A 24,441-nucleotide genomic window follows, 5' to 3' on the forward strand; every position below is an offset into this window, starting at 1 on the left:
GCTTGCTTGCAGATAGCGTGCGGCCTGCATGAGTGGGGTAGGAAACAAAACCTTGTGGAGATGTTTTCCGCTGATAGGCTGGCCCAGATGTGACCAGGGCGCAGTGATCTGAAGAATGATACGATGGCAAGGATGGTGGAAATATGGAGCAGCACTCCACCGCGGCAAGGCAAGGCGCAAGGCGCAAGGCTCGACGGTTCGTTTCTTTGGTCTGGACGGAGAGAGGTTGCTGTTGGAGGATGGATCGATGGATCCCCCCGGCCTACGAGACGAGAGACGGAGCAATGGCCCACCGTCTTCGTCCCCATGTGGGTTGCGATGTGTGAGCCGGGATCATGTTTATGAGCGCTATAGGCGTCAACGAGAGCGGCTTTTTTTTTCTCAACAGACCGGCCCGGTTCCATTCCAAAGGTCATCGCAGAGCAATAACGAGTTCTCCCCATGATGGGCTTGCTAGGATCACAAGGAAATTTACTTGGGTGTGCGCTCCTCGGCCGACGATGTGGCTTGCGCCCAGAAAAACAAGCCGGGCTAATTCATGACAACGAACGGGCTGAGTTGAGCAGAGAAAATCGAAGGCGAAAAAGCCATGTGTTTGGATGTAGCTAGCATGGCTTTGGCGAATACTTGGCACCTCTTTGGACAAGGACAGAACGCCAGCTCTTTTCCCCCTCTAATTCGATGGCGTATATGGAACCAATCACGTACGAAACAGCTTGTTTGTGGCCAGTACGAGTAATTCGACTGTAGAAACATGTTTCGTGCTAAAAGGGCTTTTGGTCCAACCACCTTGAAATGCTCTGCGAACTACTTCCTTGGCTTGGGTAGCTGCTTGGCTTTGCTAAATCCAGCACAAGTTCTCTAAGAAGGACAAGAAATGAATAGATCAGAATTCAGGTTCCTCGCTTGGAGAGGCCGACGAAACTACGCGCAGCTAGCTAGTGTGGGTGCAGATAGGTAGGTCTAGGTAGTGTGTATGTTCGTTTCGTTTCAATGGCATTGGCAAAGGAAACGATTCTGACTGAACCCGATTTGGCGGTGCCTTGCGAAAAAATGACTGATAGGAAAAAAAAACCCCAGTTTACCGTCACTTGCGGAGATGACGGCCTTTGAAGGAAATACAGGAAATACAAATTAGAATACTTGCTTGTCATAGACAAGTAGTGCCGGTGGCCGGTGAGATCGATTATGATAGAAGTGTCCCAAAAAAATATGATCTGTAACGTCAGCACGGACGGAGGAGGAGGGGAAGGACTAGCCATGCTTAAGTCATCGCGAACTACCTTGGGTTAGTAGTTTTTTTGTGGTTTGACGAGGACTAGAAAGCAGTTCGCCGGTTCTCATTTGTCTGTGTGAAATCGGGGCTTTTTGATGGAGGGTGGGAGAGGGGGAGGGGAAGTTGCCAAGGGGTCTTTTTCTTTTTGCTGCTATTTTTCTGGTGCTTTGGGTTGTTCTTGATGGAGGGGAGTGTGCGTTGAGTGCATGTGGTGAAATGAAGTGTGTGTGTGTGTGTGTGTTGAAGAAAAGAGATGAGTGTGTGTGAGTGCTGCATCTTGGGTGTTCGTTTCGCTTGCACTTGCAGCTATCGAATGCATCAAGGAGCCGTGGAAGCCGTGTTGGTGCCTTTTTTTTTATTGTTTTTTTTTTTTTTTTTCTCTTTTGAACGACCTTGATGGTATTGGCGCTGGATATGGCTGCTTCAGGCTCAGGCGGAACTAGTTTGATCTATGATGACGAGAGGATTCTCTCAGAATTGGCTGTGAACTATTGTTTTGGGCGTTTTGTTGATGGTGGTGTTGGTGTTCATCAAACAACATGAAAAAAAAATCTCCCCGAAGTTGGCCGTGATAACCAATTAGCCTTGCCGTCATATTCTGCTTTTTCGGTCTCTTGCTCCATTCCCAACGTCACTTACACGATAGAGAGAGAGCAGTCAGTGGCTGTGCAAAGCAAAAGCCGTTACAGTAAGACGTGTCTGGACTTCTGGTGAAGAGATGAGGAGGAGATGAGGATATCAGTTGCGGCTTGCACGAGTGATCATCGGATGGCGCCGGTGGTGAAACAGGGGAGTCAAGATGACGAAAAAACGACGAGTAACAAAAAAGACAAAAGACGGTATTAGTTTGCATTGGTACCCCGTATCGTGACTTTTGTCCAGCGTCCTTTGGGGGAAGAGACGGCTCAGTTAGTAGGTAGTTTTGCAGCTGTTGTTGGCCGAGAGCAGGACGATAGACTACTAGGTAGATACCAGATAGATAGGGCACACAGCGGCCTGAATCTGGATAGGATGGATAGCGATGGCACAATCACAGTCACAGACGAGGCGAGACGAAGTCAATGGAGGAGGAAACGAGGCTACTAGAGGCTAGACAAGTTGCAGTGGAATGACGAGCCGTTCGCTGCAGTGGTTCTTGGTAGGTTGGCCCAAGTTCGCCCAGTGAGTGGCTCCCAGTGGTTCCCAGTTGGCTCCAGTTGATTCTCAGTGGTTCGCCGGCCGGGCTTTTGGGCTCATGCAGGCACTCCGATTGGCTCATGGCCCGTGCGTGAGAGAGGGGGCTTGAGGGGAGCTTCTGGGGAGGCGCTTTTTGCGGCGCTGTGCTGGGCAAGCTGCGGTTCGCTTTCGGGACGTATCCCCGACCCAGCCGTGTTAGTGGGTGTATAGAGTTTGCCAGCCCTGCGATAACTGCGGCTCCGTCCAGATACTTATCTCTGAGGGCGGTGGAGCCTGAGAGGAGCAACCCTGGCGATCCAATTTTCTGCTAGCGCGTGCGATCTGGTTTCCACCATCCGAAATCTAGCCCCAGTTCGAATGGGTTGATTGAGCGCAGATTGGCCGGTCGCGAGCAGGTACGAGAGCAGTACAGCTGAACATGTCGAGTTGTGCCGTGTTTTGCTACAAGTTGCTACAGGTTAGCCCGAGTACTTCTCCGTACGAGTACTAGCACCGACTCGAGTTCCCCTCGAATGGCTGGCTGTTGGATGTTGGATGGCTGTTGGTTCTACTGCTTGCTTCCCTGCCTGAGGCGCCCGCTTGGCCCCATGGAGAGCTGAGCGATATACGACAGTGTGGACAGGGACGAGCAACGAGTACCGGCGCTGTACTTGGCCGTGACGTGACGGTCTGCACATACTGGCACATACATGGCCTGACCTGACTTGCCTGACATACCTAGCAGGTAGACATGGGTGTGCTAAGCGAGCAGCAAGCAACGCTGCCACGCGGCCAGACCAGCATGTGATGAAGACACAATATGATAAGTGAGATTCTTGGCGGATTGGCGATGCAGGTACGCTGCATTTTGACAATGACAGTGGCAATGTCAATGTCATTTGCCGCTTCCCACAGCGCTTGCTCGTCTCGTGGCCTGGCCTGGCATCTTGCAATTTATTTTGTCTTCTTTTTTTCCCAACCTTTTTTTGAATCGCACCCAGCCGGCCAGGACAAGGACAAGAAAGCGCATGGTGCGCGCATGGCTCGTGTCGGCCACTTCCGCGAGCCGGGTGGCCGCCAGACAAACTCTGAACCACAAGCTTTTGCGTGTTCCTGAATTCTAAAAAGACAAGCAACAATGGTGTCCCACACGCACAAGTTACACATCATATTCTCGTTGCAGAGCATTAGGAAATAGATACGCATTCTTGTGTGTGCGCGCGGGCAGAGAGAGAGAGCGAGAGACAGAGTGCGAAGGAAAGCGAAGGCACAACATACTGTAGAGCCAGCCTCTGCCAAGGGAGCCGGACAAGCAGACCGGTCTCATTCGCAGGGTGGCGGGCTTGGGCGCAACGAACCACTGGGGCAGCCCTCTGGATCGACGGAAAATTCGGCGAGCGAAGGAAGCTGGCTGAAGATTTGATGCTCATTGGACAGTTAATGCCGACCCAGACCAGATACATTGCGTGCTGCCAGATTGGCCGGAAAGATGCACGACTCACTCTGACGGGTCAAAGAAGCGGAGAGCGGGCTTCTCTCTCTCTCCAAGCCATAAGAGCGAGCGAGTGAGAGCGACAGCCAACCAGGCCAGCGCCAGCCCAGCCAGCCATCCAGCGAGCTTTGCCGGGCTCCTCGCACCCTCTTGCTCCCCTCAGGGTGTGTATCCACGCTAAGAGGCTTATTCCAGCCCTATCCAACTCCTAGCGCGCTATGGGGGGCGTTTGCTTAGCACTTGGGTGCTTGTTTGGGTGTTTTTTGGTTGGAGCATGGTGGCGAACGGCCGTGGGGCGGCGAACTTGGATCGCCAAACCACGGAGCAGGGTGAGCTCTAGTTTGCTAGTGTTCTCGAGCAATGTTAGTCACGGCAACGCCGCTGCGAAACGAGAGAGAGAGATGAGCTCGGAGCTATTTTTTGAGAAATCCGGAGAAGGGCAGGACAGGGAGGTGAAATCCTGGGAACGGCGTCATCAGCCAGGGGGCAGAGCGAGAGCCAACGGTAGGGCGATGAGTTTGATGTGATCTTGGCGTCCTTGGCTTTGCGATTTGACAGGGGAATACGAGGATGAGTAAGGTATGCAGTATACTTGCGGGTAGGTACGCGGTCATATCTCCGATCAAGAGCCGCAACAGTTGTTAGTCATAGGCAGAGCGAGGCGCAGAGCACGCCGTGGCGGGCAGAAGAAAAAGGAACTTGCAAGCCGTACGAGTACGAGTATACGCGCATACAAAGCCATATCGTCAATATCTCTTTGCACGGGCCGGACAACTGCCGGGGTTGTGCGCATCATTGGGGCCCGTGTGTTCAAAAACTTCCTCATTCCCTGGCTTTTCTTGTCCCGCCTTGCTACGATAAGCGATAAACAAGGCGGGCATGGGTCGATCAACTGTAAACCGGGTTACCGTTACCGGGCTATTAATACATTCAAGCCAATGTTTCGAATCTCTTCTGTTGAGGCTCAATGAGGGGTCTTTTTGGAGGGGGCTTTGAATCGAGGCCCACGATCGTCGATTGCTCGATCGTAAGGCCAGGGCCAGACCTCAAGCCATGACGATGTTATACGGCACGACACAACTCAAAGCAACGAGGCGGAGAGCGCCGACATCAGCAACCCACGCATGTCCCCTTGCTTTTCTGGTAAACGAACACGAAGAGACTAATCGTATACAGTAGAGAGTGTGATAGAGGGCAATAAGCTGCATATTCGAAGTGTCCGCCGTGTGTGGTATCAAGGGCTCAATTTTCTCTCACAAAACGAACAAACCACCAGCATCTATCGCAGCAGTAGCACGACCCGTTACCGATTCGAGGCGATAAAAAACACGCCGTAAGGCTCGCACTAAGGCGGGCACCGCCAACTTCTGCTGCATATCTAACTCGTAGTCACAGTTTCGAGCATGTACTTTGCTGCCTTGCTAACAAAGTACAGTACAGTAGTGCCATCATTTTCTCATAAACCTGGACGGCCGCAGCCCCTCCCCTCCAGCGCGGAAACGGCTGGTTGCGGGAGCAGCAAGTTCGGTGCCTCACCTTTTTTAGGCGCCTCCACCAACCACTGGTGCTAGGTAGCTTGGGCTTTGGGCTTGGCTGGCTTTGGGCAAAACAAAAACCGCGGCCACGCTCGCGGGCATCCTAGCAGCAAAAAAGTAGCGCCAGCCCAGCAGAGGGAGAGGGAGAACAGTGGGAAAAACAAGAACGAGGGAGCGTTGGACCTAGCCCAGCCCAGCACCAGCGCGGCCCTTATGCCGGTACTATACGAAGCGTGCAGTGACGCTCTGTGAGCTGTCCTGTGTCTCTGTCTCGTCGTTGGCCTTTTATCCGCGGCAGGATGAAATTAGAGCTGCAGATGTGCATTGGCCGTTAGCAGCGTGTCTCGTGTCATTAGGTAAACTGGCATTGGCTGGAACCATACGGAACCAATGCATTGTCATGCTCGTGCATTTGAAGCAAGCACCTTTTCTCTTCCCCGATATACTACTTGCAACAGGTATCATTACCATCACCACCCGTAATCGGAGAGCCATTGATTGCATCGAGATGCCCTCTGCGCACAGTACGGTGGCTAGTCTCCGCGAATGGGTCTTCCAGTCGACGCCTTTTGCAACAACGAACGGAGACGGAGAGGGGGAAACGTGACTCTGAGACCCGGACACGTCCAACATTGGCGAGATGACGCTGAGCGGCGTTTTCCCAGTCCAGCCTCGTTTCGTTTTTCTGAGGCTTGACCAGAACCAGCCGTATCTTCTAATGTCATCTGCTTTATGTCATGGTCCATGGTAGCTGTTTTGGTGTACTTGCAAGTCACTTGGCACTCAGCACTTGGGCTGCTAGTACAACGGGCGAGAGACAAGTACAGTAGCATCGAAAGGGCGCCCCTCTCTCTCTTTGCCCACTTTGCGCCCACCTTGTGTCGTTCGGCCGCCTCATTTCTTTCCCCTCCCTTTTTTCTGCTTGTACTTGCGCCTAACATGCAAGATGGCGGAGGGGCACCTATCTTGACTGCGCTCTGGCGTTGTTGCGCTCTCTGGTCTGCACAGCCCCTTTGGAGGATCTTTTTTATCTTGATATCTTTTATATTCATATATTTTTTTTTCAATTTGTTTCTCTTGTATCTTGCTCATAGTAATTTGCCAGTAACAAGTAGCGCCGATGCACGGTAAGGCAATCGGCCCAGATCTCCTTTGCTCAGCGGGTCCGACGCTACGGTGCGGTGCACAGGCCCCGAGTACGATTCCTGCCTGCTATGTAGGTACATATCAGTCAATGCCACTGCATGGTTTCACTCTATACTTTTGTGCCTGAACGTTGCCAAAATGCAATGGAAAAAACTTGTCGAGGTCAATTGAGAAAATGCGATCGAGTCTGGCCTGCCACTAGCTTGCTTGACTTTGGTGGCCGTGATGCTTTGAGCCATCCGCTGCCATGCCGCTGCTACGAAGAAAACAGTGCAATAACAAGAAGCATCATTGCATCTGAGATCGAGGGCCAGTTGAGGAGACAACTGGGAGTGCAAAGCACCTTGTCCCGGCTAATAGCCCAGACTGCTGGTAAAAGGGCCCTTGACCCTGCTGTCGGCAGTTGCGGGAAATGGGGCCCAAGCACCCACGTCTCCGGGGGGCCGCGCTAAACCCAAGCTGCTGCAGTGGTCGATGCACGGAGGAGGAGGAGGTACCACTCCGTCTTGTGTGCTTGTACCGTACTGGGCTGTAATCAAAAGATGAGATGACTTAGCATTTAGTACATGTAATCAGTCAAGTGAAATTTCAAGGAAAATATTATTATCAAATTGCTCTGCTACCACACACATACACTAGACACACATGGACACACACACACACACGCACCGCATCGGTGCTACTGGCGCGCGCACTTGGTTGCTAGCTGTGCTGACCTGGCTGCCAGCGATCCGGCTGCTCGCGCTACTCCAGGTACAGTCGTCGCGGTGCTGGCACAGTCGGCTCTGTAGAGGTACCTGGCCGACGATGGGTCCAGCGGTAGGCGCTACGCCCACCTGTGCCCGCGTCGCCCGCACCCAGCCGTGTATCGCCTACATCGCGGCCATCTCTGGGCCTTGTCGCTTCCCTGGGTCGCATCCGCATTGGGTCCAAATCGGTCTCGCTCAAGCCACGGCTTGGTGGCCCCACCCGCACCACATCCAGGGCGTCCTTTGGTACGATACACTTTCGCTTTTTTCCTCCACTTTGCACCGCCCAAGCATATCCAAGGTACCGCACCGCACACAAGGTATCAAGGTACCAAGACCCAGCAACGGAACGAGGGGACCCAAAAGGTATGCCGCATGTAGACGCACCCGTGCCGGTACCTGGCTGCCCACCCTCCCTCCGCCCTGGCCGCCGGTACACACCCTCCGACACCAGCTCATCTGTACCTGCCTTGCTAACTGCGGTCTGCGGTCTGCGGGTGGGGCCCGACGCCAGCTCTCGTTCTGCCGCTCTCGAAGCAACTCCAACGCCCCTCTTCTCCGGCCTCGTTCTCCCTCATTCTTTTGCAACATTGGATTTTTCTTGGTTTTGGTCCCCAGCGAATTGCGCCGCTGCCCAGATAAACCTGCGCTCTCGAGCAATTGGGCTTTTTTAACAGCTGCGCTGCCCTGAGATTGCGCTGCCCGGACAGCCAAAACGAAAAAAAATAAAGCGAGAGAAAAAGCCACCGCCGCCTCCAGTGACGAATTTACTGGCTCATACAACGCCCTCTTATCTCTTCTCTCGGTTTTTTTTTTATTGCAGTTGCCTGCGGCTCTGCTTCGGGCCCCGATTTCTTCATCGTTGCTTGCTGCTCTTTTCGTATTTGGGGGCCCTATATAACCTGATCGTCGCCAGTCTTCTGCCTTCGCTTTTACTTGGTCTTGTTCCTTGCGCAGAAACAAATTACCACTATCGACCACCAACTATTTCCCAACGTTCCCACTCACCAACTCCTACTCCCAAATACCTATCCCCTAATACACTTCCGCTTCTATCATCACCTTCAATATCACTGCCGCTGCCAGAGTCTCTCTCTCCTTACTTGGCAACTGCTTCAGCGGCAGTAACAGCTCCGGCTTCGCGCCCCGGATCTGATCTTGAACGTGATAGATATTCAACCTTTACACTTCGGCAGTGACGCCGATCCGTCTCTACCCAAGCTTTCCACCAGACGGCTTCCGCTTCACCACTCCCGCTCCCTCAAAGTTCAGCTTGGCAACGTCAAACAAACCCAAACTCAACACAAATTCAACTCCCTCTCTCCTTTGCTCGAGTCAGTGTCCGTCATCAGCGGCATCGAACCGGCAGCCCTACTCGTTCCTTGCCGGCCTTTGACATCCGACTTGTCTCCGACAACGATAGCTTTGCCCCCCCGGCCCTGGCCTGGTACGTATTGATTTCTCTCTTCTTTCTCACTCCCCACTTAGATCCCGCACACACACAAGTGCAGGCATACATACACAATACACACACCCTCCTCTCCACTTTTCTTCTCTTCTCTCCTCCTCCTTCTCCTCTCTCCTCTCCTCCTCCTCTAGCTCTACCTTACTTGTACTGCTCTCTACTTCTCTCCCCCACTATTATATATCTCTCTGCTTCTCGCTCTCGCCTTCTCTTATCTCCTCCCTCTCCTTCTACTAGTATCCCTCCTACCTCGTCTCTACCCATCATCTCTTGCCCTCTACCATCCCATCTCTTCTTCCATCAACAACCCATACCGTCACTGGTATATCTGCGTTACACACTTCAACCCGTCTCACGCTCCCTTGCCGACTTGCCTCCAACTGTCCGCTTTGCCCCTTGGGGAGCATCAGGCCAATCCGTGACATATGGACAGTCTCGTGTATAGCCATCGGTCCCGACACTAACACTATCCACCTCGCATAGGCACTCGCTGCTTATTCACACGCTGTACACACAGAGCAACAACCTTCAAACTTTAAGCCATCCAAAGATCAAATTCGGTTGCAATGGCCAGCCAATCACCTCTAAACCCTACATTCAAGGGGCACGTAGCCACCACCTGGGATGCACTTCTCCTCTTCGAAGCGTGCTTGCAGGGTCAAATTAACCATGTGCCTCGACGTCCGCATGATCGTGAACGCCAAGAGCTCATTTCTAGCGGCAACATCTTCATCTATGAGGAGCATGCCTCTGGCATCAAGCGCTGGACAGACGGTATCTCTTGGAGTCCTAGCCGCATCCTCGGCAACTTTCTCATCTACCGCGAGCTAGACAAGCCCTTTCCTCCCGGCGAAAAGAAACGTGCGCTCAAGAGAAAACGAGGTTCTCAGGGCGTCAACAAGGCCACTCCTCGGTCCAACTCAACTGTCCTAGACCCGGCCACCATCGCCCGAGACCCAGAACGGTCGCTGGTCGGTTCTCTGGTGGACTCTTATCTGTTCAAAGAAAGGGGACTCGTCAAGAAGACAATTTCCATCACCTTCCAGGGTGTGCCGCACCATCTGGTCAGCTACTACAGTATAGAAGACGTTGACAACAAGTCTCTGATGACCCCGAGCGAGGCCAACTTCTTTTCACACATCAAGCCTCGCACCGAGCTTGTCATGTCCCAAAACTTCCGCAATCCTGTGGATGAAGTCACCTTGTTTGGCCAGGAAGACAATGGCTTCATGGGTGCCAACGCGCACTTCTACAACATGGGTGCCCACGTCGCCAACTTCTCCCCACACTCTCATGTTGCCCAGGTTGCCGATTACGGCTCTCAAGTCATGATGTCTCAAGCCCTGCCGGTGTCAACCATGGCCGTCGCTCCGATGGCTGCCTACTCTAGAGCAGACTACGAATACCTTGCCCAGCAGCACCAACCTCATGATCACTTTGAAGCTCAAGTGGAAGCCCAAGCTCAGGCGGAGGCCCAGGCACGCTATGCTCATCGCCATCATTCATTTCAATATCACGACCACATTCCGCAAGGTCAACTGCCGCAAGAGGCATTGCACCACCAGCAGATACAACAGCAGCAGATGCACCACCACCAACAGCAGCTACAGCGCCAGCAACAGCTGCAACATCAAATGCATGCGATACAAATGCAGCAACAACAACAGCAGTTTCACCACCAAATGCACCAGCCGCAGCCCGACGAGCAGCGGCAGCACCAGTTGTCCCACCCATCACCGCACCAGCAAGATGTGCAGCCAGATGAGCAGCAACAGAACGGCGAGGGTTTTGACTGGTCCAATTATCAGGGACCAAACGATTACTACTATCCTCAACAACCATAGTAGCTTGACGCGGAGGAAGCCATCGTGAGTAGCGTATTGCCATGACAGCCCTGATGATGATGCCTGACACGATGACTGACAAAAGCACCTAGGGCACTACCGTTGTCTTCTTTAATATGCCTCTTCGCTTTGGGCGCCTCGGGCGTTTGAAGAGAGGGGGTTTCTCATGTACATTTCTGTGCTCCTTGCTGGAGCCTCTCAAAACGGATTTGGCGCGGTGTTATACGGGTGGGAGCTTTGCTTTTCCTCTTCTTCTTCTTTTCTTTCTTTTTTCTTTCTTTCTTTTTTCTAATTCTTGCTCTTCTCTTTATATTGTAATTTCTCCCTGGTTTCTTTTTACGCATAGTAATAGTGTTGCGGTGGGTTTTTTTACACACGGTCTTGAGGGCATGTGTTTTTCCCATGATGGGCCATGGCGTTGGGCTTTGTACAATTGCTTGGACCTGGAGTTAAATGGCGGCGTATACGGAGTAAGGTTTGCGCCATTGTTCGGAACTGGGCGGGATTTGGCTCGTCGATACTTTGGCTTGTTCGTATCATGGTGGTATCTGTGGGTTGATTACCGGCGTTGGATGGGATCTCTTTTAACGGATGGGCTTTTAAAAGTGCGTGCGGAGACTTGCTGGCTGGGTGGCCATGCGCTCTGATATACACACAACCAGCTGTACCTTAGTGATAGGTTATTGATACTCTGGATATGTCTTATATCTCTTTTGAAATCTGCATGTGATGGTTCTGTCTATAAATGTTTGTAGATTTGTGGTCGGCTTCATCCATGATAACGATCGACAAAAACCAGAGGCTACCAATAATAAACAAGTGTGTGTATAAGTGCATGTTTCACTCTCCCCTTGTTTTGTGCCTTGATTTTCTGCTTGCCAGGCTGTCCTGTCAAAACTACGGCTGGATGAGGCGGTGATCAGCAGATTTGCCGGAGGGGTGTGTGGGATGCGTCGCCGGTGATGTAATTGGAAAGCCATGATTCTGTTGAAAGTAATTTCCAGGCTGTCATTGTCCTTTTTACTTTTGCAGGCTGCCATTGGCTATTTTACCTTTGCATCTCTATCTTAATCTTTATGTTTATGTTTAAAAGAAATTGAATTCAGTCTACTGAATCTGAATTCAGCTTCTTCACGTGCAATCCTTTGCTTTTTTGGGTTTCTGGTGGTGTTGGCGGCACGTGTTTGTTTCGTTCGGTACCTTTTGGCGAATGATGGTGTCCCGTGGGCTTTGCATGTGTTTAGGTAGATCGGTGTAGATGCATCGTCGTCATTTGATGCGCTCAACAAAATTCTGGAGGGGGGCCCCTTGATTTGGCAGAAGCCTTGTAGGTCGTATTGCGCAGGGCACTCAACGGATATAGATGCCTAGATTTGCCCTTGCTTCTTCTTTTCTTCTTCTTCTTTTCTTTCTTTTTTTGACCTTGTTTATTCAAGAGGTCTGGTTTCTGGCCAGTGTATGTGATTCTTATTTAAATCTTTACGGCTGAACTTTTTTTGGGGTAGCTTCCCGCTTTTTTTTTTTTTAAATTTAGCTGGGGTTGCACCCCTCCATCTTCCCTCCCGCTCCTGGAGCTTCTTCTTCTTTCTTTTGTCTTTTGTCAAACTTCGTTGCTGAGCACCTTTATTGGAACGGGTGGCACATAACGCAGCAATGCTGTTATTTCTACACAGGCGTGAGTTTTGGTCTTGCTTCTTCGGATTGTATCCTGGTTCTTAAGCTAACGTATGTGCTTGCAATGCTCAGCTTTCGAGGCGCTGGCGACGAAGCTTGCTGCTTCTCCCGACGAACGTAAGAGACTCTCTTCGACCAATACATTACCCTCCGTTCTGCGCAGCCTGCATCGACTCTAACCAATACATTTCGCCAACAGTTAAGTTGACCTTTTCGTTCCTTCTGTCGTACCCGTTGGCGGGCATCCTCAAGCGTCTGCCGGACGCGAAGCCGCTGCAAAAGAACATCTTTATTATATGGTAACTCGCCACAATTCCAACTTCAAGACTCCCCCCTTCAGCTTCAGCTTAGCTGACACAAATCGCAACGAACCAACAGCGTCTCGCTCTTCTACCTCGTCGGCCTCTTCGACCTGTGGGATGGCATCCTCACTCTGGCCATCAGCGCGGGCGGCACCTACGCCATTGCAAAGTTCCTGCGCGGCAGCCCCTACATGCCCTGGATCGGTTTCTTCTTCGTCATGGGCCACATGTCTGTTAGCCACATCCAGCGCCAGATCGCAAACACACCAGACGTGGTCGACATCACCGGCGCCCAGATGGTGCTCATCATGAAGCTCTCGGCCTTTTGCTGGAACGTGGCCGATGGGCAGCTGCCCGCCGACCAGCTGTCCGAGCTGCAGCAGAACCGCGCCCTCAAGGAGCTCCCGCCGCTCATCGACTACATTGCCTACGTCCTCTTCTTCCCCTCGCTGTTCGCCGGCCCGGCCTTTGACTATGCCGAGTATCGCCGCTGGATCGACACAACCATGTTCGACGTCCCCGCCCAGATCGATCCCGCCAAGAAGCCTCCCGTGCGCAAGAAGCGCAAGATTCCTCGCAGCGGCACCCCTGCCACCAAGAAGGCCGTCACCGGGCTCGTCTGGATCGGCCTCTTCGTTGGCCTGTCGGGCAAGTTTAGCCACACCCACGTTACCGACCCGTCCTTCACCGAGCGATCGTTCCTCCACCGCGTCTTCCTCATCCACATGGCCAGTCAGGTGACGCGCTTCAAGTTCTACGGCGTGTGGGCGCTGACCGAGGGTGCTTGTATCCTGGCCGGCTTGGGCTACAACGGCATCGATCCCGCCACTGGAAAGGTTTCGTGGAACCGCCTGCAAAACGTCGATCCCTGGACTGTTGAGACGGCTCAGAATCCTCGAGCGTATCTGGCTGGATGGAACATGAATACCAACAACTGGCTGCGCAACTACATCTACCTCCGAGTGACGCCCCGAGGCAAGAAGCCTGGTTTCCGAGCCAGCATGACGACGTTTGTCACCAGTGCCTTTTGGCACGGATTCTACCCTGGCTACTATCTCAGCTTTATGCTGGCCAGTCTGATCCAAACGTCCGCCAAGAGTAAGCTAATTTCCTTTGTTTCTATGACTGAAATATATGCTAACGCGACTGTGATAGACTTCCGCCGACACGTTCGCCCCTTTTTCCTCGATCCCATCACAGGAAACCCCACGCCCAAGAAGAAGTACTACGACTTCGCCACCTACCTCGTCACTCAGCTCACATTCTCCTTTACCACGCTGCCCTTCCTCGTCCTGGGCTTCAAGGACTCATTCCGCGCCTGGTCCCACGTCTACTTTTACGCCTTCATCTGGACCACGGCATCGCTCGCCTTCTTCGCGTCTCCCGGAAAGGCCCTGCTTAAGAAGAAGCTCGAGAGTCGTCAGGGCAAGGCTAGCGCCCGGCTCAAGCGCTCGACGAGCAGCGAGAGCCTCTCGGGCATGGAGCCGATTCTGGGCATCTCGAAGGATCCTGAGGAGGACATTGCGGAGGCTGTGAATGAGTTTAAGGCGGAGATTGCGGCGCTGCAGAAGCGGAAGACGCGATGATTTTTTTTTTAAATTAATTTCTTGTCGGACATTTTTTCTTGGAAATGTTTGCAAGTGTGTGTGCCTTTTGGGACGAGTATAATGGAAACGAACAATAGACAAATGGGCGGGATTAGGATGGAATGTTTTCTTACATGGGAACGGTTAGAAGAGCATGCGGATTTCAAGGGGGGACGACCTGTTATATATGTAGAGAGACAAAGTGTAACCCTCCTATGAATTTCTCGCGTTTAGTGTATTTCTTGCTTCACGGATTCGTTTGTATAACTAAATGAGAGAATGATGTCCATGAAGTAAAAGTATAATGTGGTTTTATTTCATCTGCTTTTTGAAATCTAGCCTTTCCTCCTCTTCTTCTTCAAAAACGCACTCATCATCAACACCCATCTTTTTTCCTCATCAAAACATCCCGCGAATCCTTGAGCTATGCGTATATATCGTACAATATCAGCATGTAACATTCGGACCTCCCTCCTCCCATCCATCGAAAAGATTCGAAAGACCCCCAACATCAGGTATCTATTCTCATGCTCCCATCCATCAAATTGTTAAAAAAAGTTATGTATATAATATAAAAAAATTGTGTTTATAAATATATCGAAAGAGACGTCAAAAAGGGGGTTTTGCGTTACGCATAAAAAGTCGTGTGTGTTTGTGCGTGTGTACACACATTTGTTGTTGTATAAATGTCTGTAATAATGTAAATGCGAGTGTGAATCGTTATCTCGTAAGAGTTGTGCGAAAAAAAAAAAATCGAAGTGAAAAAGAATCCGAAACGGCGCCATCCAGAAACGAGTATCCCAAAAGAGTATTGTTTCGTCGTCATCCCATCAGAAAAAAATATGATCGCTAAAATATCACAAAAGTGTGTTTGTCGCTTTTTATCCAAACATGAAAAATCTCCATGTCAGCAATGAAAAAACTCCCTGCCCAAAAGATCCGTTCCGCTCATTTGTGCCACGTCGTCACGCCGACGACAATCAGGACGACGCAGAGGCAGATGATGAGGGCGCCAATGATGGACATGCGCCGGTTGACGCTCCTCCACCACCTGGCACGTTCATGAAGGCGCTCCGCGTTGATGTACACCCTCTGCTGGCGTGCCTCCATTCGAATATCCAGATGGCCTGTGCTGAAGGCTTGTTCTGTCATTTCTCGCTCCAGCTTGGGAGGAATTGGCAGAATGGCGCCTATTATCCAAGCTATTGTTTCATTCTGTTAGTCAATGCTCGGCGTGTCGATACAACTCAAAAAGACTCACTAAATGGACAGATGAAGCCGAGAACAAACAGCACAAGCTGGAGGTTTCGTTTCCAGATTCCATAGTCGGCAGATTCGGCCAACGAAGGAGGCGACCAGATGCTAAATCGGCTGGCTCGTCTATCGGTTTGCAGATGCGGTGACCAGACGCTCGAAGTCTGCTTCTTGACACTGTGATCGACGGGCATATAAGGCTGAGGGCGGATGTCCATCGAATCGGATTCACTAGCGCGTCGATGCATTTCTCGTGGCCGACGACGGGGGTTGAAAATCTCTCCAGTGTGCGCCTCATAGCTAGGGGAGCGGCTGTGGGACGAATCTCGGTGTAAGCTGCTGGTGAACTGCGAAAACATGGACTCGTTGGAAGGTTGCGCCGCCAAAAAGCGCCGTTCTCCACTGCCGTAATAGACCCTATTCAAGTTAGATACACCAAGCTTCAGAGGCTGATTACGGGCTCTGGCTTACCTTGCCCATGCCGGAATGACCGACGCGTAGCTTATGCTGTTGTTTCGAGAATTGCTTCTGGAACGGGAACGGTGATTTCTGGCCCCTGAGTGCTCAGAAGCCATGCTTAGGCCGCGGGCACGGGAGGGAAGACGGTTCATACTCTCCAGGTCTGCCAAACCATCGCCATCCTCATCATGGTCACGTACTAGACGAGCAGTAGAGAAAGGTGTATCTCTTCCGTAGACCGGTTGAGGTCGGTCCACAGAGCCGTTTCGAGAATGAGATGCCATGGCCAAAGCCTCCTCCACACCAAAAGTGGAGAAGCTCCCTGTCTGCCTTAGCTGGTTGAGTGTAAAGACGCTGCTGCGAGCATTGCCAGACAGTCGAGAGATGGACCGAGTCGTGTCACTCCGTTCGCTCTCTGACATGACTGTGGACAGAGCAGTACCCCATGGCTGCGTTCGAGACGTATTTCTGCGGTGAACACCTTGGCTAGCGGTTGACTGAGATCGTGAATGTCGCCCTTCTAAATCGACCTGTGTGGACACGCCCGCTGGCGTATTGAGATCGACCTCTCGGTTGAACCCGGAGCCGGAAACAGAGTTCAAGGACCCGGTCCTCAGATGCTCGAGCGATCTAGTGCTAGGAATCGTCGAGCTAGAGTAGAGGCGACCTGATCTCATGGGCCGTAAAGGAGCCACTACCATGCTATTGTTCGAGTATTCGGATGGCGCGTGAGAGATATCCGTCCCGTCTGACTGCGTACGTCGGTGTCCGTGGACAACATAGTTGGGAGTTCCCTGGGCTTCTGAATCTGAGTGCGCCCGGGACTGGTCAGATGTTGACGCGCCGTCATAAACGACATAGTTGGGTCCGCCGGGGAAAAGCGAAGATGTGTCGAAATCCGATGCCATGGAGCCACGGACAGTGTCCGGGCCAGAAGAGCTTTGCGCATACGTCTTGTAATTTGTGCGATCCGACACGGTGTTGCCGGTTTTGTTGGACTGAAATGATTTTTTGGTAGTCAGAGCAAACGCAGCGATGCGCTCTTCCTCCACCGCAATCTTGCCTGAGGCGACAGGATCTTCTTCCAGGAATGGAGGCAGCTGGGTGGGGGTTAACTCGGTCTCGGTGGCATCGCTGAGGTGACTCTCAACCTTGCGCAGTCCACCAACAAGGTTGTAGTTCCAAGGGGACATGGATTCATCATCCTCTTCAGGGATTGATGGACCTAGGGATGATGCGGTCACAGAGGCGCTATCCTCTGCCAATGTCGTCAAGGCCGAGCTGGGGCGATCTTCGCTAAAGATGCTTGAAGAATTCTGCATATAAGAGGAGCTGGAGGCGACAGAGTAGTGCGGGTTTGAGTCGGTGCGGGTAGAAACAACAGAGTTTGTCCGGGAGGCCCGAACGGAGTTAAGGGGGACGAGGGAGAAGGTCTTGTTGTCGGAATTAAGGTTGATGTCGATGAATCTCTTGGGGCGACGTTGGACAGGGGATGTCGTAGCAGAGGCGGCGGTAGCAGCAGCAATATTGGCAGTAGCATCAAGTGGGAGTTCAGGTGGGAGTTCAGGGGATGGCGGAGACGTCAGGCTTTTCAATGACTGCGACAGAGATTGAGATCGATATCTCCCCCGAGGGGCGGCCTCGATAGCCGATGAACCGGTGTCGAGGATTTCATTTGGGCCAATACTCGAACTCCGTCGCTTGCCAGCTGAGGCGCGAGACGGACCGGCAATGGTCGAGGCTGAAGAAGGAGGGCTTGCGGTGGCGGGCGAGTCGTCCGCAGAATGGACTTCGACATTGTCCAGGTTCGAGCCGATGGAGGCATTCGGGTTGAAAAGCTGAGAACCGCCACTGAGCCGGGTCGGTTCATACGGCACAAGTCGAATCTGAAGTTTCTCGTTTGGAGACGATCGCCCTTCCGAGGACCGTTCGGAATCGGGCGATTCGGACATCCTCTTCTCACTAAACAGGAGAGCCGTCTCATAACATTTGCCCAACTAATTTGAAAGATGGCGAGAGGTCGGCGCGGCTGTGAATGAATGAAACTCGGTCTTGCAGGGCGCGAGGATGCGCAGAGCCAGTGAATCGCTTGGTGCGGAGGTGGCGATGCCGTATGATAACTCGATATTACGTCCGAGGGCTTCGATTCGTCGTGTGGTGCGAGCCGATCGGGCTGCTGGTCATGCCAATTCGGGTTGGACGGGCAGTCTCGCACAGAAACAAGAAACTGCCGGAGCACGAAGGGGGTATTTGATAGCAAATATGAAGAGGGGGAAGAAGAAGCAGAAATTGATTGGTCGCGTCAAAAGGGTCGGCGGCTATAATATTGGCAAAGCAGATGAAAATAAAACCCGTGAGAATCGAAAAGTGTAACTTGAAAAAATTAGCAGCGCGCCTGGGAGAGAGTCGCAGGCGAGCTGAAGAAGAATTTACGGACTAGTCCGAAGTAGCGACTGGAAGAATTAAAAATTAAAGAAGGACATAAACCGGACGATTATTCGTAGGATCCTCAAAGACTGTTGCGGCGGTTAAGCGGCAAGACGAAGCACAGCGATGCCAGCCAAGGCGTGCGCAGTCCGAGTATGGATAGGGCAGAAAAGAGCGTAACGGTCAGCGATTCGAGAGAGCGACAGACGGGCAAAATGAGCGTGTGGAGGATTGCAAAAGAGCGAAAGAGAGCCGACAAGGCGGTTGATGGGGCACGAAGATGCGGCCCGGGGGGGAGGCCCATGAAAAAGGGGAGGTCCGTAGCGTCCATGTACGAGTAGCCTGGCCTGGCCGCAGCGCCCGGGGGTTGTGGATGGGGATGGGGATGGACGAAGAGTCCGCAACTGGAGCTTTGGCCCGCCAGAGTTTGTGCTACTGGAACTGGACCCGTCTAGAGAGTTTTTGTTTTTGAAGCAATCATATCATGCAAGGCGACGATGGTGGTTGGTAGCATGTCGAGACAAGACGTGGAGCTGGCTGACCGAGTCTATTGTCGTAGATGGATCATGAGACTCGGTTTGAGTTCAGTTCAGTTTGGCACAGATGATCTGTTTCTGGTCTTGTTTATTCATGCGGTACTTGAGCTCCCAGGTCCAGAACAGGTACAGCATGTTCGTGCCTGTACATGGGCCTCCCAGCATCGCGATGGGGCGTTGCCAGGTATATTCCCGGTTGTCTTGACAGTCCTTGACCGCCTACGCGTGGCTTCAGCTCTGTGGACATCGACATCCCTTCTATGGCTTCTCTCGATCCGTCTCCCTCCGTTTTGTCGCTGACTGTGTCTAGCAGAAGTGAAAAGAGTGGCTCCCAGCAGGCCCAGGTTCGACGGATGGCCAGACGCAGATGCAGGGGTTGCAGAGCAGAAGCAGAAGCGCCGCTAGCACCTGCAGGGAGATGCAGGTCCGGGCTTCTAGCGACTCCAGCAGCGCGATAAGACGTACGAGTAAGACTGAGGGAAAAATAATAACAAGCAATTGAGCAAAAATGTGCGCAGCGAAATGGGGCCTCAGACAGCGGGCGCTGGCTGGCTGGTTGAGGTGAAGCCATCGCGATCGACGCGGTCGCAAAGAGACGGGGGTGAAGTAACCAGATCGGTGTCTAGCATGAACTCTACGGGCTGCTAGCTGTGGACTACTAAGATTTCAGGCACCGCAGGTGGTTCCGCGCTGGAGAGGCTCCTCCGGAACGGTGCCTGGCTAGGGAACAGTACCGTTTGCATTAATTACGGTGTCGAGGCGATGGACTGGAATGAGAGAATCCGGAACAAACAGCTTCAGGTTGAGCTCGGATCAATTCAATCGCGCCCAGTTCAATTCAATTGGCTGCGGTATTAATCTTACTCTTTAGAGTCTTTTTACTGAGGGAAGCGAGTGGCGCAGTGCGCAGATGCCCTGCATGCCCTGAAATTACAGGCTCGGGCGGATGCATGCACACGCACATGCACATGCACACAAACAGCTTCAGGTCGTTTCCAATCGTTTGTTCCATTCGTCTGTCTCGTGTCCTGCAAGCTGCACCGCACACGCGCCAGGGGCAGAAGCGCAGTGCATGCAGCAGCGCAGTCTGACAGTTACTATTGCTATCTATTGCTACCTAACTGACTGCTGATCGCACTGATGTGATGATATCCAGTCAATGGTGCGCAGCCGATTGGCAAACATGAAGCCGGTTGGAATGGACCTGAGCGCAGGCCTTTTATGCACGAACACTTGGACGAGTGAGATTGGACGCGGCTGGAGAGCTAGCCAACGCTAGAAGCATTTGGCAGTTTGGAAGGATGCAACGGTGAAACGGTTGCTGGCGTCTGCGTTTGCGACTGGAGGTTTCGGAGCTTTTTTCTGTTCTGTTATCTTCATCCACATCCACAATTGATGGCGACATATTGCATCCGGTTCATTCATTCATTCACCTGAAGCGTTTGGTGAGAGTGGCCGATGAAGCGGTAGTAGAGAAGAGAAGTTCATTACCGTTGACGCCATTGATTTGCTCACTTCCGTGGATTACGACAACGATCCCCCTGGCAAATCAATACACAGACGGAGTACCCGATCCAGCACGGTTCGCATATTGCAGGACTCGCTAGTCCGCACTCGTAGATTAGATGACTGTGACCGGGACACCCAAAGTAATACTACTGTACCCGTCAGATAATTAAAAACAAGCAAATCACCATCAAGAATAACCTAGAGCAGCAATCAATTGGGTAGTATTTCTTCATGTAGGTTGTTGTCCATTAGAGTTTTTATTGCAGAAATTAGTAGCCAAAGCCATCATCTGTAGTCGAGGCTTTAGTCATCAATGGTGGCCATCCATTTCCGCATAGAGTTCCGTTAGAGCCGCAGTAGCATCAACCAAAAGTTGCAACCAAACGCCCTAATTCTACTAAAACCTTCCGCACCAATTCAGGAACCCATTGTTCCAACCCACGACAAATCCATTCTCTCATCTCATGCTCCATTATGAAAACAATAGTAATACATTCGTCTCCATGATTCATTCTATTATTATGCTGCATATCATCAGCCAAACTTTGCGTCATTCCACTCCCCGCATAGGGTAGCCATCCCCTCTTTTTTTTCTCTTCTCTTTTTTTAAGCGGAACCACATGCACATGCAAGCTTCTCCGAGTCTTCGTACGCTTACTTTGGCGACTGGCGCGCGGCTGTTCAGCTTCCACCGAGCCTTTTGGTCCTATCCCCAACGCTCTGTATATCCTGTCGTGTAACTGTAACTTCAACCTTGTTTGACAGCTGGACATCTCGCCATTTACACGAACACGCTTCACTCTGCAATAGGCCGAGAGTGCCGCTGTTTCATATTAGCCTCATCAGATGGATCCTCCGTCTCCAGGTGCTCTCAGCCAGCCCCAGGCGTTTGGGCTCTTGGTAAGCAGTATCGAAACTCTCTTCAGATCATGCACACGTCGCTAATCTATTATGCTTTATGCTATTTGGGGAAAACACAGGCGGCATACACCCTCATCTATGTGCTCCCCCTCTATGCATCTTCAGAAACAAGAGCTGCCCCTGGCAAGTCAAGAGACGCCCCCGAGGCCATTCGCGCCAGGATCTTCGTCGTCTCACTGTCTACTACCGCGTGCTCTCTCGTTACGTTTCTCCTCTTGCCCTATGTCTGCACCTCAGCGGCCGCCACCAGCTGTAGCCCGCTGCATCTGATGGGCTATTGGCCGCTTGGCCTGGTCGAGACGCTCAAAAGCTGTCTTCTGACAGGCCTGCTCTTTGCCGCACCCCTTTACGAGTGTCTTATCATCGACGGCGTCTGGCGAGAATGGGCATCCGGTCTTCAGCCTCTCCGGGAAATCTGGGCTGAATGGCCCACCTGGCGAAACCTGGTTGCTGTGAGTTTCCAAGCATCACCCCAGCACGATGAGATGAAGAGCCCCATCATCGATATACCCCTGCCCGCATGTTTATAACTAGTCCGAGTGCTCATGTTTTTCTTGCGCAGGGCCCCATCACCGAAGAATGTCTATTCCGCTCCGCCGCTATCCCACTGCTCCTGGTGGCAGGGTCTAGCATCAGCAGAATCATCTTCCTGTCTCCTGTTGTCTTTGGCCTTGCTCACCTTCACCACTTTTACGAATTCCGCATTACCCACCCGCAGACGCCCCTGGTGGCTGCCATTGCCCGCTCCGTTTTGCAGTTTTCGTATACTTCCCTCTTTGGGGCCTACGCAAACTTCCTCTTTCTGCGGACGGGATCTCTTCTTGCCGTCATTCTGGTCCACACGTTCTGTAATTCCATGGGCTTGCCTCGCGTTTGGGGTGCCGTCCAACCGTACTGGCTTGACGAAGCCGACTCTTCTCGTCCGAGACGCACAATCCTGTGGTCCGGGATCTATTACGTGCTGCTCATTGGTGGCTCAGTTGCTTGGTGGAAGAATTTTTATCCTCTAACTGAGTCGCCTATTGCTCTGGCAGTATTCTAGCATACTTTTCACTATCTGTCCACATCGTTTCTCCCATGAGCTGATACATCCAGCTATGAATGCCAAAAGAAAAGAAACAAACCAACATTACTCCTGTGTGGCGATTCGCTTTAGCCTTTTCATGACCCCCAACCACACTATCGTGGGGTTTTGATGCTGCCCTTCTATATCCCGCAAATGTTGCCCATAAAGCCCGTATAATCAGATGCATCATCCATCATAAAAAACATACTTGTGCCCTATTAGCCCCTCGTATCCCTACTAAGACTGCGTAGCGAGCCTTCTTTGGAAAACTCATCGTCCATCAATGGTCGGCGGTGCCGTAGAGTAGCCTGCTCCCGGCTTTCACTTCCGACAGAAGGGTCTCTGTCTTTGCCTTTGGAGAGCCCAGCAGAACTTGTACTTCCTTCTGCCATGGCATCGTCTGGGCCTCTGGTATTCTTCTTCCTCGGCCACAGGCTTGGTAGTGCAATCTGCTGAAATCGTGGCTCGACTGCTCGCTCGTCAAACCACCTGTGTAGCCGTGATTCAATCAGCTGGGCAATCTTGGGCACGTCCTGCAACCGTGAGCGGCTACCCAGCAAGCTCCTGATGGAGAAGTCGAGCCGGTAGTCGTCGAGGAAGTTAAAGGCCATCATAGTCGGGGTCGATTGAGAAGGGTTGCTCGGGATAAATGATATAGATAGCGTTCCGCTGAATCTCACTACAGAGACGGAGAGGGCTACGGGAAGAACCGCAGACAGCTTTTTGGGATAGTTGAGAAGCAGCTTTGTCTCCACTGCCATCGTGAGCATGTCGCTAAGATCGACGTCCATTCGGGCCTGGAGGCGAGTGCCATCCCGAGCCGCCGTGGCGGGATCGATTTTCACATGGCTGCCCAGGCTGATGCCGTCTTCGTCGACAGGAATAATGCGACAATTGCTAAGAATGGGAAATTCTTCGCCCAGACTAAGCTCCGTGACGCGAATCTCATCGACAAAGTCCGGCCTCGACGTCCCGTTCAGGGTTTTGGTGAGAGAATTGAGAATGGCATCATCATGCTGGGCGTCGCTCCGAAACTGAGCAATCGTCTGTGCTATCAGCACGTTGAACCAGTCCAGGCTTTCCGGCTGGTGGCTGTCGACGTTGTAGTACGTCTTGCTCAGGATGGATCCGATGGTCAGCGTCGGCGGGTTCCTCAGGACGGTGGACTTCTTGCGGTTCAGGGTCTGGCCGATGCGTTGGCTGGGGGAGCGAAGTCTCAGGAGGGATTGCTTATGTGCCAGCGTCCGTGATCTTCGCTCTGTGGCGCGGAGGGAGGCGGCGACGTCGGGGGAGGGCGCATCGCCGAAGATGAAGAATTTGATGAAGGCGGCTAGGATTAGGACGACGGAGAGTTGGCCTACTATGAGGCCTTGAGTGAATGAGAGGCTTAATGCGTGGAAATATGAGATTCAGGTTAGTCTTCGAGGTGAAGATTTTCTGCTTTGATACAGAGGACAGCTTACGTCGGTTCATGCCGCGCCGGGCAAGAATCCGCCATTCTCAAAATAATTCGACTTTATTCAAGGAGGCAAAGATAGAGATTTGGCTAGGCAAGATTATAGCCGCCCATTGGGTGGGCACTGGGCTGGGTGTGAGGTGAAGAGTGAATTTGGTGCTGCTTCACTTTGTGGTGAAAGCACCATGATATCGACACCTGAGGTTCAATGATGGAGTGTAATGGGCCAACTTTTACGCATGTAAAGGCACAGCCAATCAGGCGTGGGGGACTGCCCACAGCCTTTTGGCAGTCTTTTAGCGGCGAAGCAGAGGGAAGGTCCATACCCACCTATTTCGAACTGAGGGCGTTTAGAAAAAAAGAAAGAAAAATAATAATAATAATGGAACGATTAGAACATCATAAATTTTGTTTCATTTTCTTTCTTTCTTTATATCTCTCGATGCTTGAGTCATCTTCGTACGTGTACATGTTGTTGGAGTGAGAGCATTGAGCATGTCTCTGCACGTCCACAGAACATGAGGAGGTAGATATCCGTACTCACCAAAACATGATTGTCTAAACATCTCACCTTCTCTCCATCCATGCT

At 52.0% G+C, this 24,441-nt stretch overlaps 5 protein-coding genes across 5 annotated transcripts; 3 read left to right on the forward strand and 2 right to left on the reverse strand.

The window, feature by feature from the left end:
• Nucleotides 1-9,384: 9,384 nt before the first annotated feature.
• On the forward strand, nt 9,385-10,662 carry T069G_10983 (gti1/Pac2 family domain-containing protein; the record flags this gene model as incomplete). The annotated part of the gene is made up of 1 exon (XM_056178193.1): nt 9,385-10,662. One exon carries the CDS (start codon nt 9,385-9,387, stop codon nt 10,660-10,662), a length of 1,278 nt encoding a protein of 425 aa, XP_056024483.1.
• A 1,653-nt stretch (nt 10,663-12,315) lies between these two features.
• On the forward strand, nt 12,316-14,224 carry T069G_10984 (MBOAT, membrane-bound o-acyltransferase family domain-containing protein; the record flags this gene model as incomplete). The annotated part of the gene is made up of 5 exons (XM_056178194.1): nt 12,316-12,337; nt 12,409-12,453; nt 12,536-12,635; nt 12,715-13,736; nt 13,794-14,224. 5 exons carry the CDS (start codon nt 12,316-12,318, stop codon nt 14,222-14,224), a joined length of 1,620 nt encoding a protein of 539 aa, XP_056024484.1.
• Nucleotides 14,225-15,172: 948 nt separating this feature from the next.
• On the reverse strand, nt 15,173-17,889 carry T069G_10985 (uncharacterized protein; the record flags this gene model as incomplete). Its single annotated transcript, XM_056178195.1, has 3 exons — nt 15,173-15,426; nt 15,486-15,895; nt 15,950-17,889. The coding sequence occupies 3 exons, from the start codon at nt 17,887-17,889 to the stop codon at nt 15,173-15,175; spliced, it is 2,604 nt and encodes an 867-aa protein (XP_056024485.1).
• A 3,366-nt stretch (nt 17,890-21,255) lies between these two features.
• T069G_10986 (CAAX protease self-immunity domain-containing protein) lies at nt 21,256-22,372 on the forward strand (the record flags this gene model as incomplete). The annotated part of the gene is made up of 3 exons (XM_056178196.1): nt 21,256-21,309; nt 21,390-21,782; nt 21,893-22,372. The coding sequence occupies 3 exons, from the start codon at nt 21,256-21,258 to the stop codon at nt 22,370-22,372; spliced, it is 927 nt and encodes a 308-aa protein (XP_056024486.1).
• Nucleotides 22,373-22,614: 242 nt separating this feature from the next.
• On the reverse strand, nt 22,615-23,894 carry T069G_10987 (maintenance of mitochondrial morphology protein 1 domain-containing protein; the record flags this gene model as incomplete). Its single annotated transcript, XM_056178197.1, has 2 exons — nt 22,615-23,782; nt 23,860-23,894. The coding sequence occupies 2 exons, from the start codon at nt 23,892-23,894 to the stop codon at nt 22,615-22,617; spliced, it is 1,203 nt and encodes a 400-aa protein (XP_056024487.1).
• Nucleotides 23,895-24,441: the final 547 nt, after the last annotated feature.

Source organism: Trichoderma breve (genome assembly GCF_028502605.1).
Source record: "Trichoderma breve strain T069 chromosome 7 map unlocalized scaffold00007, whole genome shotgun sequence".
In the NCBI taxonomy this organism is placed as follows: Eukaryota; Fungi; Ascomycota; class Sordariomycetes; order Hypocreales; family Hypocreaceae; genus Trichoderma; species Trichoderma breve.